Raw genomic sequence first — 17685 nt, 5'->3', positions numbered from 1 at the left:
CACTTGATGGACGCAGTGGACGCCGAGGAAGCGAGCAGTGGAATCACTGAGGAGGCAGAACAGAACGAACAGTCCTCTGAGAAGACCCCTGCCCCTAAAGAACACTGTGAATCAGTGTTGATAGTTCCGTTGTCGAATGTCGCTGGGTCCGAGACACCCACGAAAGAAAACGGCAATGCCAGTGCAGCAAGCCCAGCGTCGGCTACGCAACACAGTGAGGAACAACAGGGGGACACTGAAGCTGAGATGCCAGCTGCTTCTACCTCGCCTGTGAAGCGGGTGCGCGAAGACAGTGTCAACGAGGAATCAACCCAAGGAGGAGCGGAAAGCGGACAGCCTCCACTGAAGGCAGCCCCCCTTCGCCGGGCGTCCTTCAAGCCAAGGCCAAACGTGCCCCCAGACCGGAGAACTGTGTCACCTGTGCCTCCGCCATAGCGGGGGTACCCTTTCCGGTCGAGACGTTACAAGCCCGGTCCATGATCGGGAGCAGCGCTTGGAACGACGGACGGACTCGCCAAAAAGGAAGAATGGTCATCCCGTGCAACAGATCAACCGCAATGCTGTCTTTCTGCAAAAGCGATGTGAGTGATATATGTTTCGCGATTTATAATTTCTTGAGATGGCGACCAATTTAACCACTAGCTTGCGCGTAGCCACGCTAAATGTGAGGGGGCTGTCAACGCGTCGGAGACAACTGCAGCTGAACCGCATTCTGCTGGAAAATGAAATTGATGTGCTAGCAGTTCAAGAGAGCAAAATGGAAAGCGAACAACAAACAGAGAAAATGGCTGAAATATATCGTTCTAGATATAGTGTTTGCGTTTGTCATGCGGTTGGAAGATCGGGGGGATGTCTCATTTTCATTCGAAATTGCATAGAGTGTGTGCAGTCTGTGTTCTCGTGTGAGAGTGGGCGGCTATTGATATGTGATTTCAGTTTTTCTGGATTGGACTGGAGAGTGATCTGCGTTTATGCGCCGACTAGAACGTTTGAGCGGGAAGAGTTTTTTCACTATATGAAATCCTTCCTAATACATGAGAGGCGTGTTCTCCTGCTTGGAGACTTCAACTGTGTCTGTAGACCGGAAGATAGAACAACAGACCGTGTCCTTCGTGACAAGAGTGCAGAGTTACTTATTGACATTGTTATTGAGGCAGAGCTTGAAGATACTGGCTGTATAATGACGCATGAAGGCCAAGCAAAGTTCACGCACTTTCAAGGTAGCAGTCATGCAAAGTTGGACCGAATATATGTTCCCATTGATTGTGTGCCCTTGTGCTCGGAACATCAAACACTTCCCATGAGCTTTAGTGACCACTCCCTCGTAATGATTACTCTAGGCGTGAAAAGTAAGGCAACAAAGTTCAATTGGGAGCTATGGAAATTTAATGAAAAAATGCTGCTGGATGAAGAGTTTAACACTAAAGTTAAAGAATATATTAGGCATATGTTACAAAATGACTCTAATTTTATACAAGCATGGGAGCAGTTTAAGTGCGAGGTAAAGATAGCTGCTATTGACCGAGCATGCACTCTCCGACGTAAAGAAATAGAACGAGAAAAAGAACTTCGTAGCACACTTGAATACATGCTTAGCATGGAGAGCGTTAAGCCTGGCTTGTTCGCCCAAGATATAAAAAAGATAAAAACCAAACTTGAGGTGATAGACGAAGAGAAGTATCGCGGTGCGGTGATAAGGGCACGCAGCGAAAAATTATGGCTCGGAGAGACGCCCACGAAAAGGGCACTTAGTGACGAAAAAAGGTACGCAGTGTCAAAAGAGATAAAAGAAATCTGCTATCATAACGTAGTTACCTCGGAAAAAAAAACGATTGAACGGGCGTTTGTAGAATTTTACAGCGAATTGTTTAGCCTGAAAACACCGGACATTGAACGCTTCACAAAAGACTAAGTCGCTGATGCCAAGAGTGGAAGACGAAGTTGCGCAGACACTTGAAGCAAGTATTACTTCCGACGAAATTGAGGCCGTTATCGGGGAATTGAATTCCAATAAATCACCCGGACCAGATGGTCTTGGTGCTGCCATATGCAAGGCCTTTCCAACTGAAATGTCTGTTTTACTGGAAAGAGTTATTAGTGAATGCTACGAAAAGAACGTACCTCCTCCGTCTTTTCGAATGTCACACGTTGTACTAATCCCGAAAACAGATGACCCAGTTAAGCTTCCCTCTGTAGCGTCTTACCGTCCTATAAGTCTAACGAATGTTGACTATAAAATTTGCATGAAAGTATTAGAGCGACGACTCCAATGTGTAATTACTTCTCTTGTAGGCCCACATCAGACATGCGGTATAAAAGGAAGGACCATTTTTACTAACATACACGCAGCAAGGAGTGTACTAGAATGTTGTGACGCGATGCATGACCACGTAGCCATGATGCAATTAGACCTCCATAAAGCATTTGATAAAGTGGTACATGAAATTTTGTTCTCTGTTTTAGAGTATGTCAATGCTGGTTCCGTGATTACAAAGGGCGTGAAAATGGTTTACGAGTGCTGTTCAGCGAGACTGGTCGTGAATAAGCATTTAACCGATCGTATACCTGTTCAGTCGTCAGTAAGGCAGGGCTGTCCTCTGTCTCCCCTTTTGTTTGCGCTTTATCTGGAGCCTTTCTGTCTAAGATTGCTTACAAGGCCGAACATATGCGGTTATAGATTTTTTCAAAGTGAAGTTCGGGTTTTGGCATACGCGGACGATATTGCGGTTTTTTGTACTGACCATGAGAGCGTGCAGGAAGTCGTAAAAGAAGCCACTGCTTTTTGCACTGCAAGTGGAAGTGAAATTAGTTGGGCGAAGTGTTTAGGATTTTGGCACGGAAACTGGCAATACGCGCCTGAACTGTTCTCCAGTATGCAATGGACAATAACGCCGGGCAATTACCTTGGTGTGCCACTAAAGCATTACCGTGAAAGCAAGGAATGTTGGGCCGGTGAAGTTGAGCAAGTGAAAACCCAAACAAACAAATGGGGAGGACATAACTTTTCTATGTTCGCAAGAGCTACCGTTTGCAATATGCTCCTAGTTGCAAAAATGTTTTACATGCTGCAAGTGTTATCTATGTCAAGAATCTCTGTTCAAAAACTGCATAGGGTATTTGCCACGTTTGTGTGGGCTTCAACATGGGAGCGTACCAGTCGATGCAATCTGTTTCATACGGTGCATAATGGTGGACTGGGATTGTCACATTTATAATTAAAGCAGATTGTAACCAGGTTCTTTTTTTTGCGCGAACAAAGCGATGTTTTTCTCAGAACGGTAATCCAAGTGCGATTGTGTGATTCACTGCCGTAATATGTAGTTTCGACTATGTCTACAGGGACAATGGCTCTAAGTGCTTTTCTTCGCGAAGTTGTCGCGTCCTTCCAAATAGTGAAGGCGAGATTTTCAAATGAGTATATGTGTACTGTTACGCGAAAACGGCTGTACAAAGATTTATTGGAAACCTTTTTACCTGTGCCTCTTTATCGCGCTGTATATGCTTTGGGTCCGGAGCGGGACGTGTTGAAAAGAGTGAAAAGAATGCCCATCAGATCTTTCTTTTTTAAATTGCATACCGGGCACCGGCACTCTTCCGGTGAAGCCATGGCTGGAAAGCAAAGGCCTTTTTGTGCCTTGGTCTGCTGACTGTTTAATTTGCCAAAAACTGGAATCCATAGAGCATATTTTCCTTGATTGACACGATGCGGTTTTTTTCTGGGACGTGCTACAGCGTACTATTAAAAAGGACTTACCAATAACGCCGTTTGGCATACGCTACCTTCCATGCGCCCAGCCAGGGGAAGTGCCCAGTGATTTATTAATGGTCTTGTGTATGCACAGCGTATGGAGAACGCGGATGGATGTTCGCCATGAACATGTTGTACACCCAGCCCATCAATATTTTGTTGAAAGTGTAATGTACACGCGTGATGTTTTCGGAGGGCAATCTGAACCCCCGGAATGGCTGCCAGTCTTGGACAAGCTCATGTCACCTAATCCATTCCATCACAAGAAACCTGTCAGAAAGTGACTTGTTTTTAATTTCATGCGACTTTTCATCGTCCTTTGTAGTTGCCAAGTCGGTAATAAAGAAAAAAAATCCTCGTTAGTATAGTGGCCAGTATCCCCGCCTGTCACGCGGGAGACCGGGGTTCGATTCCGCGACGGGGAGCTTAGTTTTTGTTTCCTTGTTGCACTCTGCGCCATTTGAGAACAGCGCTTGTCGGCTTCCCTGCGCTTCCTCGTTAGTATAGTGGCCAGTATCCCCGCCTGTCACGCGGGAGAACGGGGTTCGATTCCCCGACGGGAGCTTAGTTTTTCGTTTTCAGCCTTCTGTGCCATTTCTGAACAACGCCAGCCTGCTTTCCTGCGCTTCCTCCTTAGTATAGTGGCCAGTATCCCCGCCTGTCACGCGAGAGACCGGGGTTCGATTCCCCGACGGGGAGCTTAGTTTTTGTTTCTTTCTTGCATTATGCGCCATATCAGAACAGCACTTAGCCTCTTCCCTGCGCCTCCTCGTTAGTATAGTGGCCAGTATCCCCGCCTGTCACGCGGGAGACCGGGGTTCAATTCCCCGATGGGGAGCTTAATTTTTGTTTCTTTCTTGCATTATGCGCCATATCAGAACAGCACTTAGCCTCTTCCCTGCGCCTCCTCGTTGTATAGTGGCCAGTATCCCGTCCACTTCCGGCCACCGAGCGTGACGGACGTGCTATCATGTGCTCCGTTGGAGCGGCGTTAGCGGCTCAGCCGACCCGCTGAAACAGGATTGCTGTTCATGATAACGAGGAATACGAAGTTATGCTGCCCCACCTACCTTCAGGTCGTATCGTTTTGAACACAGTATTTTTGCACGGTGACGTTCGGGCGCGGCCGTATAGAGTCGAGGACTGCAGGGATGCCCTTGCCCGTTTGGATTTGCTCCCTGAGGTTGTAGCCCTGGGAGCATTCCAAATGAATCACGTGTGGGCGGTTACGTTTAGGAGTTCAGAGGCCATGCAGAAAGTGCTCGCGGCCGAAAGCATTTCCGTCAAGGAACGTCGGTGCATCGTTATCGACCCCAACAAGCAGGAAGTACGAGTCAAGGTGCACTGGGTTCTTCACAATGTGACTGACGAAGATGTGCGGGTGGCCTTCCGACCATATGGTGAAGTGACGCAAACGTCAAAAGAGAAGTGGCGTGTTCAAGGCGTCACCGAAAAGGGGTCCACAACTAGAATGTTGAGCCTAAAACTGAACACAGGTGTCACAGCGGAAGACATTCCCCACCAAATCCGTATCGCAGGTGAGCCAGCTCTTTTAGTTGTCGCAGGGAGGCCCCCCCTTTGCCTGCGATGTCAAGGTAAAGGCCACATTCGTCGCGACTGTCGAGTGCCTAGGTGCTCGCGTTGTCGGCGATTTGGGCATGATGAGAGCCAGTGTGTTCCCACGTACGCGAACATGACGGGCCCGGCAAGGAACAGCGAGCTGGCGGAACATGTCATGGATGAGTTGGAAGCTGAGGAAGCGTCAAAGGAAGCAGGGGTTTTACCATCTGCTGCTGCAAAAGATCTGCAACCTTCAAGCGGTGAGCACATTGTGGCGACGACGGCCTCGCAGCATGAACTGCCTCAACTCGAACAGGAGCAGAAGAAAAATCAAGAGAAGACGCCTACTGTCGAAATGGAGGATACCTCAAAAAACGAAGCAAACACCCTACAAAATGTCAAAGATGCAACCATGGAAGACACCGCTGTTTCGGCCACAAAACGCTCTCATCTTCAAGCGGTACAAGGCGACCAGCTAAGTGACGGTGCAGCAGTGGAGGAGCCGCCCAGCAAAGCGACACCGAGGCGGCGAGCGCCATTTAAACCAACTATTCCGCCTGATAGAAGAACAGCAGAAGCGACGCCGAAATAGCGCTGCTTCTGTGGTAACTTTGTCCTTTTCGGATGCCGGAGCAACGTGCGCGACACACTTGACTGCGCATGGAGGACGACCCAGAAGAAGCGCATCGAGCCTCCAGTAAAGGCTGGCACAGCGTGGACACAAGTGTTAATCCGATGAGCACGGAAACTGCTGCCGCGACATGGTGCCCTGAGGTGAGCACTGCGCGATTTGTGTGTTCCTCCAGAGATAAGGGAATATTATTTCATATGCCATTGCGCATAGCGACGTTGAATGTCAGGTGGCTGGCAGCAATCAAACGTCAGCGTCAAGTCAGCCGAATTTTCCTAGAAAATGATTTGGACATTATCGCTTTGCAAGAAACCAAAATTGAGAGTGAGGAACATACAGATCGAATGGTTGCCAATTTTCGGTCGCGATACAGTGTGTGTATATGTCATGCTGTTGGAAGGTCGGGTGGTTGCGCCTTATTTTTGAGAAACAGTCTGGGCATTGTGGAGGAAAATGTCGTAGCATCCGAAGAAGGCCGGTTATTGGTTGTTGACTTTGTACTGACTGGTAGTGCTTGGCGTGTTATATGTGTGTACGCACCTAACAATCAGACTGAGCGTGTTGCTTTTTCTTAGAAGGTTGAAGTGTTCCTAAATTGCGCGAAAAGTGTTATTCTTATGAGTGACTTCAACTGTGTCTGCTTAACAGAAGATCGAGTACCCAAGTCCCCGATTCGCGATCAGAGCGCTCGGTTGCTGAACTCACTAATTCAAGGAATATGGAATTCAAGGAATAATATGGAAGATCTTGGCAGTGTACTGTCCCAAGGCTCACATCCCGGTTTTACGCATTTCCAACGCGGCAGTAATGCGAGACTAGACAGAGTGTACGTCAGCTTGCAACTTGTCACAGCATGTGAAAAATACGATCTAAAGCACCTCTCGTTCAGCGATCACAGTCTTGTGATGGTTACGTTTGGTAACAAGCCCAAAAAGTCACGGTTTAGTTGGGACCTCTGGAAGCTTAACGTAAAACTTTTAGAGGATGAAGAATCCAGTGAGCGAATTAAAGAAGAGATAGCTAAAATGCCCTCGACTAGCTCATGGAGCTACGCAGCAAAGTGGGAGGCACTTAAGAACGACGTCAAGGTGATCGCGATAGAACGAGGAACAATACTTCATCAAAGATGTCGAAAAATGGAGAAAGAATTGAAGTGCAATTTGGATTTCATAATGTGTATGGAAACAGCAGCGCCTGGCATGTACACAAACAAAATCCGAGAAATAAAGAACCAGCTAGAAACTCTGGAGACAGACAAGTACAGAGCGGCAGTGATAAGAGCGCGGGCCGAAAAGTTGTGGGCAGGTGAAGCACCGAACAAACGTGCGTTGTGCGATGAAAGGCGGTATGCAACGCAGAAAGAAATCCGGCAGATTCGGTACCATAATGAGATTACCAGCGACAAGAAGTACATTGAGCAGGCCTTTGTGGAATATTATAAAGAACTGGTAGGGAATAAAAGAACGAGGTGCGAAATGCGTGATGAATTTTTATCGCTAGTGCCCAGATTAGATGAGCACACTGTTGCTCGCCTAGAACAACCTATCAGCATTGGTGAAGTTGAAAGCGCAATTGACGAGCTAGTCCTTGGGAAGACGCCAGGGCCCGACGGCCTCGGGGCCGCTTTTTATAAGACTTTTCGAGATGAAATTAGCCCAACTTTACATGCGGTGATCACGGAAGCGTACAAAGAAAAGCAAATGCCGCTGTCTTTTCGTACTGGTCACGTAGTGCTAATCCCCAAAACGGATGACCAAAGGAAACTGCAGTCGGTAGGGTCTTATCGCCCGATTACGCTGACCAATACCGACTGCAAGATATTCATGAAGGTTCTGGCCAAGCGCCTGCAAAGTGTGATCATGCAACTCGTTGGGCCGCACCAAACCTGCGGAATAAAAGGGCGCAGTATATGCACAAATGTTCATGTTGCGCGTAGTATTCTGGAATGTTGTGATCACTTTGCTGGTCGAGTAGCAATGATCCAACTGGACCTGGCAAAGGCATTCGATCGGGTATCGCATGAAGTTCTGTACAGCGTGCTCGAACATGCAAATGTAGGATGTGTTATTCTTGATGGTCTAAAAATGGTTTATGACAATTGCACCTTTCGAATCATTGTTAACAAAAGCTTAAGCGAGACTGTCCCCGTGCGGTCTTCAGTAAGACAAGGTTGCCCACTCTCTCCTTTACTTTTCACTCTATACCTGGAGCCATTTTGTCTTAAACTGATCAACTCCGAACTAATTAACGGTTTTCGTATTGAGTCGTCCCAGGTGAAAGTTCTTGCCTATGCGGATGATATTGCGGTGTTTTGTAGCGACCAAAAAAGTGTTCAAGAAGCAATTTTCGTTGCCAAAAAGTTTTGTGAACAGACAGGCGCTGAGATTAACTGGGACAAAAGTGTCGGCTTCTGGCACGGAAATTGGGAAATTGCGCCGAGGTCTTTTGCGAACCTCCAGTGGACAACCGTTCCATCGAAGTACTTGGGAGTGCCACTGCAATATTATAACAGGAGCGCCGATTACTGGAAGGACATGATGCCCGAAGTGAAGGAGAAAGCAGGGGCTTTTCAAGGTAGAGAATTATCCATGTTTGCGAGGGCATCCATATGCAGTATTTTTCTAATCTCCAAATTGTGGTATGTTTTGCAGTTTCTTTCTATGTCACGCGTATATGTGCAAAAAATGCACAGAGTGTTTGCTGTATTCATTTGGGCGTCCAACTGGGAAAGGACAAAACGAACCAATTTATTTCGATCAGTTCGAGATGGTGGTGTCGGTCTCTCACATTTGTTTGTTCGGCAACTCGTCTCCCGTTTTATGTTTTTCAGGGATCAAAGTGAGACCTTCTTACGTACAATGATGCAAGTGCGTCTAGCAAATGCCCTTCCAGATTTTATTGTGTCTACTGCAGGGTGGTCAATATGCGGGTTGAAGGGATATTTAAAGGAGATTGTTGACTCTGCCTATATACTGAAGGTTCGATTCTCGATAGAATATCTAAGTCTGGTGAACAAGAAAAAATTGTATAGTGACTTAATAGATGTCATGATCCCAGTTCCCTTGTACCGAATGATAAACAATGGAGGCCGAGGGCAAGATGTTTTACAAAGAGTTAAAAAGATGCCGGTCAAAGCAAGTACGAAGTCGTTTTTTTTTTTCAAACTGCACACTAGTACACTTCCCGTTAAGACCTGGCTAGCTGACAAAGGAATATTTGTACCCTGGACCACAAACTGTTTATTATGTAAAAAGCCTGAGAACATCGAGCACGTGTTCATTGAATGCTGGGACCCGGTATTTTATTGGGATATTCTGCAACGTACCATAAAGAAGGATTTACCCATAACACCTATAGGAATACGCTATCTACCAACAGACAATAATCACACAGGTATTCCCTACGACATGATAATGCTGCTCGGCCTCCACAGTTTATGGAAGACACGAATGGCATTCAGGAATGCAGATGTCAATGTGCTGTCGGTGAGAGAAAAATTTGTTGAAAGTGTGTGCTATGTACGTGAAGTTTATCGGGTGCAGGTTGAGCCACTTTCATGGCTGAATGTATTGGATGAACTGATCCAGTTCAAGAAATTTTAATGTATCACTTCAGCCAAAGCAGGCTGAAGTGCTTTTTTATTACAATGTATTTTCTTTGTCTGAATGAAAAGGTAAATAAAAATGATTTTAAAAAATCCGCGTTAGTATAGTGGCCAGTATCCCCGCCTGTCACGCGGGAGACCGGGGTTCGATTCCCCGACGGGGAGCTTAGTTTTTGTTTCTTACTGCCATTATGCGCCATATCAGAACAGCACTTAGCCTCTTCCCTGCGCCTCCTTGTTAGTATAGTGGCCACATTCTGCTTCTGGCCACGCCAGTGAACGGACACAGGATGCAGGGCTCCTCAGGAGCGGCTTCAGCGGCCACGTCAGGCCGCGGTAACAGGACTGCTGAACAGGACAATACTTACCAGGTTGTTTTGCCTACACTGCCAACAGGTCGGTTTGTTTTGAATACCGTTTTTTTGCATGCCGATATCAGGGCCCGCCCGTACCGGGTGGAAGATTTCCGGGATGCTTTGGCGCAACACTCGCTAATCCCCGACGTTATCGCAATGGGGGCGTATCGGATGAGCACGTCTGGGCCGTCACTCTCAAAGATGCTGAAGCGGTGAACAAGATTGTAAGTGTAGGTGAGCTGTGTGTAAAAAACGGTCGCTGCTTGGTGATTGACCCGGCAAACCAGGACGTGCGACTCAAACTTCACTGGCTGCTACACAACGTGCCAGACGAGGATGTTCGTGCTGCATTTGCGCCGTACGGAAAGGTGTCGGAGGTTTCCCGGGAGCGCTGGCGTGTTAAAGGTATGCTAGAAAAGGGCTCCACCACTAGACTCGTCACGCTGAAGCTGAAAGCTCGACGACCTGCCGCATCAGTTGAATGTTAGCGGCGAGCTGGCGCTAGTGATTGTGCCAGGTAGACCCCCGTTGTGCCTACACTGCCGGAGTACGGGTCACATCCGCAAAGAGTGCCGGTTTCCTCGCTGCGGAACCTGTCGACGGTTCGGGCATGAAGACAGCCAGTGTGCACGAACCTACGCTAGCATTGCCGGACCTGGGACCAGCGAAGACTCGTCCGAGTTAATTATGGACGAGGCGGATGCGGAGGAGGCTTCTGACATTAGAGGTCAGTCAACGAAACAGGACGCGCCTTCCTTGATGGTTTTAAAGAAGAATAAGGTGACGGTCTTTAATGAACAGAATGAAACTCTGCATGTCTTGAACGTTCCATCCCAGGACCATGAAAGCGCGTCAAAGGAAGCGTCAGAAGACGTAATCAAATTTTCTGATGCTGATGCTGAGGACCATCTCAGTACTGAGCCTTCCTGTACTGATGCCGTGGAGGTTGGGCCGGAGACAGCAGCCTTAATTGCCGCGAAACGTCCGCGCGAGGAAAGCATCGAGGACACTCAGCTGCCAGGCGGTGTTTGTGCTGAGCCGCCTCCGAAAACTGCGGGCATCCGAAGAGCAACTTTGCGACCGAAGCCGAACTTCGTGGCCGACACGCGGCAGGCGGGGAAACCGCCTCCGTAGTTTTGTTGTGTCCTGAACGATTTGTGGGTCGGCTGCCTACCGACCAGCGTCAGGAACATTCTGCAACCAAGAGGGGCGTGTGTGGAAAAAAAAATGAAAGACGGTGCTTGGACTTCGTTTGAATGCAGCCCGATGTTCTGCTGGGAGGACATTACATGCACACATACGCCGCTGTTCTTCAGAAGCGGAGGCCACGCAACCATGAAGGTAGGCACCATGCGGGTACGGGCGTCTCTTTCTAATACATGACTCTTAATCTTAATTCGCCGTCACACGTAGCTACTTTGAATGTCAGAGGGCTGGGAGCGAGAGGGCGACAATGCCAGCTCAGTCGCCTCCTTTTGGATAATGATATAGATATAGCAGCTGTGCAAGAGTCAAAGATTTAGAGCCAAGAAAGCACTGACCGTATGGTGGCTTCTTTTCAAGCAAACTTTTATGTGTGTGTAAGCCATTCTGTTGGTGTATCGGGTGGATGCCTTTTATTTATACGTAACACTCTGGGAGTAAGCGTAGAGTCCGTTTTTGCCTGTCCAAGTGGTCGGCTTTTGGTTACTGATTTTACCTACTGTAATTTATGCTGGCGTGTTGTGTGTGTGTATGCTCCCAATTCAAAATGCGAACGTGAATCGTTTTTTGAGTCTATTGAATTGTGGCTGAAGACTGACAAAATCTTGCTTGTACTTGGTGAACACAACTGTGTGTGCTCAGCTGTGGACCGAGCGGCGGGGTGTAAACCTCGAACAGACAGAAGCTCCGAGCTGTTGAATGCACTTGTGCATGAGTATGGCCTTGAGGATGTTGGCAGTGTGTTCTCCACGGGAAACCAGCCAGAGTTCACGCACTCTCAGCGAGATAGCCATGCTAGATTGAACAGGGTGTATGCCTCGGTTGATCTTGTTTCCCTATGTACTGCATATGAGGTCAAGCCTGTGTCTTTCAGTGATCATTGTCTCGTGAGTGCAGTGTTTGGTAGGAAAGGAAAGATATCGCGCTTTAACTGGCACCTATGGAAACTGAATGCCAAACTTCTTGCCGATGAAGAGTTCCTTACGGAAGTTAAGACCGAGTTTGAAAATCGTCTTGCTATGCGACCAGTAAGTTTTGCAGCGGAATGGGACAGTTTCAAAGAGTGGGTCAAATTGAAATCCATAGAAAAGAGCAGTAAGGTGCGGCATAAAGAGAAAGAAAAAGAACTGAATGAACAACTCCAGTTTCTTTTGAGCATGGAAAGTTCAGTGCCAGGGCATTTCGCCAGTAAAATACGAGAGATAAAAAGTGAGTTGGAAACAATCGACAGTGAAAGATACACAGCGGCTGTTATACGTGCAAGGGCTGAAAAACTTTGGGCTGGAGAAGTACCGACAAAACGAGCGCTAGCAGACGAGAAAAGATACGCCAGCCAGAAAGAAATAAGGAGTATAAGATATGCCGGCCATATCACTGAAGATGCTAAAGATAATCAGCGTGCGGTAGCAGAGCACTTCGAAGAACTGCTTAGCGCTAAGCTTCAGACTGTAGGCGGCTTTCGAACAGATTTTCTAATACTGATGCCTGCACTGGATGACGAAAGTAAAGCGCGCCTAGAAACACCGCTAACGTTGCAGAAGATACTATCTGCAATAGATGACCTGACACCAGGGAAGGCCCCTGGGCCGGATGGTCTAAGCGCCGCATTCTTTAAAACTTTTCAGCAGTATGCGGCTCAGTTTATGGTCTGTGTAATCACTGAAGCTTATGAACGTAATGCTGTTCCTTTGTCTTTCTCTACATCGCACATTGTTCTAATACCCAAGACAGATGATCCGGAGAAACGAAAGTTGGTGGGGTCATATCGACCGATAAGCCTCACAAATGTTGACTATAAGGTGTACATGAAGGTTTTAGCAAAAAGACTGCAAAGCGTAATAAAAACATTGGTTGGGCCTCATCAAACGTGCGGAATCAAGGGTCGATCCATTGCCACGAATATACATGTCGCAAGAACCGTATTAGAATGCGTTGATTCATTCGGTGGTCAGATAGCCATGATGCAATTAGATTTGGCGACAGCCTTTGACCGTGTTTCTCACGAAATTCTTTTTTCCATTTTGGAGCATTCTAACCTTGGTGACGTCATAGTGGAGGGTGTTAAAATGGCTTATGCGAACTGCACGACCCGCATTATAGTGAATTGTGAACTGACTGACAGCATCGCAGTACGGTCATCAGTAAGGCAGGGCTGCCCGCTCTCACCCCTGCTTTTTGCACTGTATTTAGAGCCACTTTGCTTGGCTATCATTGATAGCGATCGCATTTTAGGATTCAAGCTGCAATCAGCACACGTGAAAATGCTAGCATACGCTGATGACATTGCAGTCTTTTGTGCAACTAGAAAGAGCATCTGTGAAGTCACTGGTGTCGTCCAAACATTTTGTGATCAAACCGGATGCAAGATCAATTGGGAGAAATGCTCTGGGTTTTGGCACGGTGATTGGGACGTGACACCTGATTTCTTCTGTAAGCTGCGATGGTCTGCTCTCCCAACACGACATCTAGGCGTGCCTTTAGAATGTTATCAAGATCCCAACGTGCACTGGTTGGAAGAAACACCCAGAGTGAAAGAAAAAGCGGATGCGTGGCAAGGAAGGCAACTGTCAATGTTTTCGCGCGCTTCTATTTGCAATGTTTTTCTTGTTTCGAGGCTGTGGTACCTCATAAATGTGTTGTGTATCTCACGAACCTCAATTCAGAAAATGCGCCGCGTTTTTGCTGTTTTTATTTGGGCATCTACATGGGAAAAAACCGCCCGGACGAATTTGTTTATTTCTGTTAAAAGGGGCGGGCTTGGCCTTGCACATCTGTTCTTGCGTCAGGTGGTCTCGCGGTTTATATTCCTCCGTGATCAAAAAGATACCTTTCTAAGAACTGTGATGCAAGTGCGATTGCTGAGGCTGCTCCCTGAATGGATTGTGTCATGTGAAAACATGCCTGGTACTGTGACTGGCTACCTGCGCGAGGTTGTTTTTTCGTGCAAGTTGCTAGAAGTGCGGTTTTCTTTTGATTATCTTTCCAATGTTCCCAGAAAGAAACTGTATAAAGATCTCATTGACGTGATGCTGCCGGTGCCTTTTTACCGGGCATTACACTGTGGAGGCCCAGGGCAGGACGTTTTGAAAAGAGTTAAGAAGATGCCCGTGAGGCCATCAGCTAAAACGTTCCTTTTCAAACTTCACTCCAATACGCTCCCTGTTAAAACCTGGCTGAATGAAAAAGGTAACTTCGTCCCATGGACAACAAATTGCCTGTTGTGCAAAAAACCGGAAACAAATGAACACGTTTACTTACAGTGTTGGGATGCTGTCTTTCTATGGGACGTCCTCCAAAGGACAATTAAAAAGGAACTTCCATTAACTCCTTACGGTATAAGATTCCTACTAGTGCAGAACGATGATGCACCTTATGATTTTAATATGCTTCTTGGCCTCCATAGTTTGTGGAAAACACGAATGCAGGTGCGTCATGCAGATATAGATACACGATCTGCGCGTGAAAACTTTATTGAAAGTGCTGTGTATATACGCGAAACTTTCAGGATGCAGCAGGATCCGCCACAATAGCATTCTCTGTTTCATGAGTTGGTGCACTTGAAAAAATTTTAGCCGCGTACGCGTTAGCTCAAGTGTAGTTGACGTGTTTTATCATTTGTATTTTGTTTTTGTGTTTCACGTCAATAAAGAAAAAAATCGATTCCCCGACGGGGAGCTTAGTTTTTCATTTTCAGCCTTCTGTGCCATTTCTGAGCAACGCCAACCGGCTCTCCTGCGCTTCCTCGATACTATAGTGGCCAGTATCCCCGCCTGTCACGCGGGAGACCGGGGTTCGATTCCCCGACGGGGAGCTTAGTTTTTCATTTTCAGCCTTCTGTGCCATTTCTGAGCAACGCCAACCGGCTCTCCTGCGCTTCCTCGTTAGTATAGTGGCCAGTATCCCCGCCTGTCACGCGGGAGACCGGGGTTCGATTCCCCGACGGGGAGCTTAGTTTTTCATTTTCAGCCTTCTGTGCCATTTCTGAGCAACGCCAACCGGCAATCCTGCGCTTCCTCGTTAGTATAGTGGCCAGTATCCCCGCCTGTCACGCGGGAGACCGGGGATCGATTCCCCGACGGGGAGCTTAGTTTTTCATTTTCAGCCTTCTGTGCCATTTCTGAGCAACGCCAACCGGCTCTCCTGCGCTTCCTCGTTAGTATAGTGGCCAGTATACCCGCCTGTCACGCGGGAGGGTTCGATTCCCCGACGGGGAGCTTAGTTTTTCGTTTTCAGCCTTCTGTGCCATTGCTGAGCAACGCCAACCGGCTTTCCTGCGCTTCCTCGTTAGTATAGTGGCCAGTATACCCGCCTGCCATGCGGGAGACCGGGGTTCGATTCCCCGACGGGGAGCTTAGTTTTTCGTTTTCAGCCTTCTGTGCCATTTCTGAGCAACGCCAACCGGCTTTCCTGCGCTTCCTCGTTAGTATAGTGGCCAGTATCCCCGCGTCACGCGGGAGACCGGGGTTCGATTCCCCGACGGGGAGCTTAGTTTTTCGTTTTAAGCCTTCTTTGCCATTTCTGAGCAACGCCAACCGGCTTTCCTGCGCTTCCTCGTTGTATAGTGGCCAGTATCCCCGCCTGTCACGCGGGAGACCGGGGTTCGATTCCCCGACGGGGAACTTAGTTTTTCGTTTTAAGCCTTCTTTGCCATTTCTGAGCAACGCCAACCGGCTTTCCTGCGCTTCCTCGTTAGTATAGTGGCCAGTAAACCCGCCTGTCACGCGGGAAACCGAGGTTCGATTCCCCGGCGGGCAGCTGTTTTTCGTTTTAAGCGTTCTTTGCCATTTCTGAGCAACGCCAACCGGCTTTCCTGCGCTTCCTCGTTAGTATAGTGGCCAGTATCCCCGCCTGTCACGCGAGAGACCGGGGTTCGATTCCCCGACGGGGAGCTTAGTTTTTCGTTTTAAGCCTTCTTTGCCATTTCTGAGCAACGCCAACCGGCTTCCGTGCGCTTCCTTGTTAGTATAGTGGCCAGTATCCCCGCCTGTCACGCGAGAGACCGGGGTTCGATTCCCCGACGGGGAGCTTAGTTTCTCGTTTTCAGCCTTCTGTGCCATTTCAGAGCAACGCCAACCGGCTTTCCTGCGCTTCCTTGTTAGTATAGTGGCCAGTATCCCCGCCTGTCACGCGAGAGACCGGGGTTCGATTCCCCGACGGGGAGCTTAGTTTTTCATTTTATGCCTTCTTTGCCATTTCTGAGCAACGCCAACCGGCTTTCCTGCGCTTCCTCGTTAGTATAGTGGCCAGTATCCCCACTTGTCAGGCGGGAGACCGGGGTTCGATTCCCCGACGGGGAGCTTAGTTTTTCTTTAGTGCTTTAGTGGCATACCAAGGTGCCTGGCGTTATTGTCCATTGCATACTGGAGAACAGTTCAGGCGCGTATTGCCAGTTTCCATGCCAAAATCCTAAACACTTTGCCCAACTAATTTCACTTCCACTTGCAGTGCAAAAAGCAATGACTTCTTTTACAACTTCTTGCACGCTCTCATGGTCCGTACAAAAAACCGCAATATCGTCCGCGTACGCCAAAACCCGAACTTCACTTTGAAAAAATCTTTAACCACGTATGCTTGGCCTTGTAAGCAATCTTAGACAGAAAGGCTCCAGATAAAGCGCAAACAAAAGGGGAGACAGAGGACAGCCCTGCCTTACTGACGACTGAACAGGTATACAATCGGTTAAATGCTTTTTCACGATCAGTCTCGCTGAACAGCACTGTACACCATTTTCACTCCATTTGTAATCACGGAACCAGCATTGACATACTATAAAACAGAGAACAAAATTTCATCTACCACTTTATCAAATGCTTTGTGGGGGTCTAATTGCATCATGGCTAGGTGGTCATGCATCGCGTCGCAACATTCGAGAACAATCCTTGCAGCGTGTATATTAGTAAAAATGGTCCTTCCTTTTATACCGCATGTCTGATGTGGGCCTACAAAGAACTAATTACACGTTGGAGTCGTCGCCCTAATGCTTTCATGTAATTTTTATAGTCAACATTCGTTAGACTTATAGGACGGTAAGACGCTACAGACTGAAGCTTAACATGGTCATCTGTTTTCGGGATTAGTACAACGTGTGACATTCTAAAAGACGGAGGAGGTACGTTCTTTTCGTAGCATTAACTAATAACTCTTTCCAGTAAAACAGTCATTTCAGTTGGAAAGGCCTTGTATATGGCAGCACCAAGACCATCTGGTCCGGGTGACTTATTGGAATTTAGTTCCCCGATATCGGCCTCAATTTCCTCGGATGTAATACTTGCTTCAAGTGTCTGCGCCACTTCGTCTTCCGCTCTTGGCATCAGCGACTTAAAGTCTTTTCTGAAGCGTTCAATGTCCGGTGTTTTCAGGCTAAACGATTCCGTGCAAAATTCTACAAACTCCCGTTCAATCGTTTTTTTTTTCGAGGTAACTACGTATCTGATAGAAGATTTCTTTTATATCTTTTGACACTGCGTACCTTTTTTCATCACTAAGTGCCTGTTTCGTGGGCGTCTCTCCGAGCCACAATTTTTCGCTGCGTGCCCTTATCACCGCACCGCGATACTTCTCTTCGTCTATCACCTCAAGTTTG

General features: G+C 47.7%; 2 protein-coding genes and 4 non-coding genes across 6 annotated transcripts; all 6 read left to right on the top strand.

Moving 5' to 3' along the window:
• The first annotated feature begins 3871 nt into the window (after positions 1–3871).
• Positions 3872–6466, top strand: LOC146179816 (uncharacterized). The gene is made up of 2 exons (XM_084580280.1): positions 3872–3882; positions 4769–6466. The coding sequence occupies exons 1-2, from the start codon at positions 3872–3874 to the stop codon at positions 5898–5900; spliced, it is 1143 nt and encodes a 380-aa protein (XP_084436406.1). The 3' UTR covers positions 5901–6466.
• TRNAD-GUC (transfer RNA aspartic acid (anticodon GUC)) lies at positions 4515–4586 on the top strand. The gene has a single exon. It is a non-coding gene; the product is annotated as a tRNA-Asp (tRNA).
• Positions 6467–8523: 2057 nt separating the features above from the next.
• On the top strand, positions 8524–9578 carry LOC146179815 (uncharacterized). Its single transcript, XM_084579910.1, has one exon. The coding sequence runs from the start codon at positions 8528–8530 to the stop codon at positions 9539–9541; it is 1014 nt and encodes a 337-aa protein (XP_084436036.1). The 5' UTR covers positions 8524–8527; the 3' UTR covers positions 9542–9578.
• Positions 9579–9636: 58 nt separating this feature from the next.
• Positions 9637–9708, top strand: TRNAD-GUC (transfer RNA aspartic acid (anticodon GUC)). Its single transcript has one exon. It is a non-coding gene; the product is annotated as a tRNA-Asp (tRNA).
• Positions 9709–14977: 5269 nt separating this feature from the next.
• TRNAD-GUC (transfer RNA aspartic acid (anticodon GUC)) lies at positions 14978–15049 on the top strand. The gene has a single exon. It is a non-coding gene; the product is annotated as a tRNA-Asp (tRNA).
• A 64-nt stretch (positions 15050–15113) lies between these two features.
• TRNAD-GUC (transfer RNA aspartic acid (anticodon GUC)) lies at positions 15114–15185 on the top strand. Its single transcript has one exon. It is a non-coding gene; the product is annotated as a tRNA-Asp (tRNA).
• The last annotated feature ends 2500 nt before the right edge of the window (positions 15186–17685 follow it).

The sequence above is a fragment of the Amblyomma maculatum genome, chromosome 9 (genome assembly GCF_055883805.1).
Source record: "Amblyomma maculatum isolate TAMU_Amacu chromosome 9, ASM5588380v1, whole genome shotgun sequence".
In the NCBI taxonomy this organism is placed as follows: domain Eukaryota; kingdom Metazoa; phylum Arthropoda; class Arachnida; order Ixodida; family Ixodidae; genus Amblyomma; species Amblyomma maculatum.
The sequence above is the reverse complement of the archived record's forward strand: the minus strand, read 5'-3'. Positions and strand labels throughout refer to the sequence as shown.

Coding starts and splice junctions, on each gene's coding strand:
- LOC146179815 (XM_084579910.1), top strand. CDS start 8,528: ATGTTTGCGAGGGCATCCATATGCAGTATTTTTCTAATCTCCAAATTG.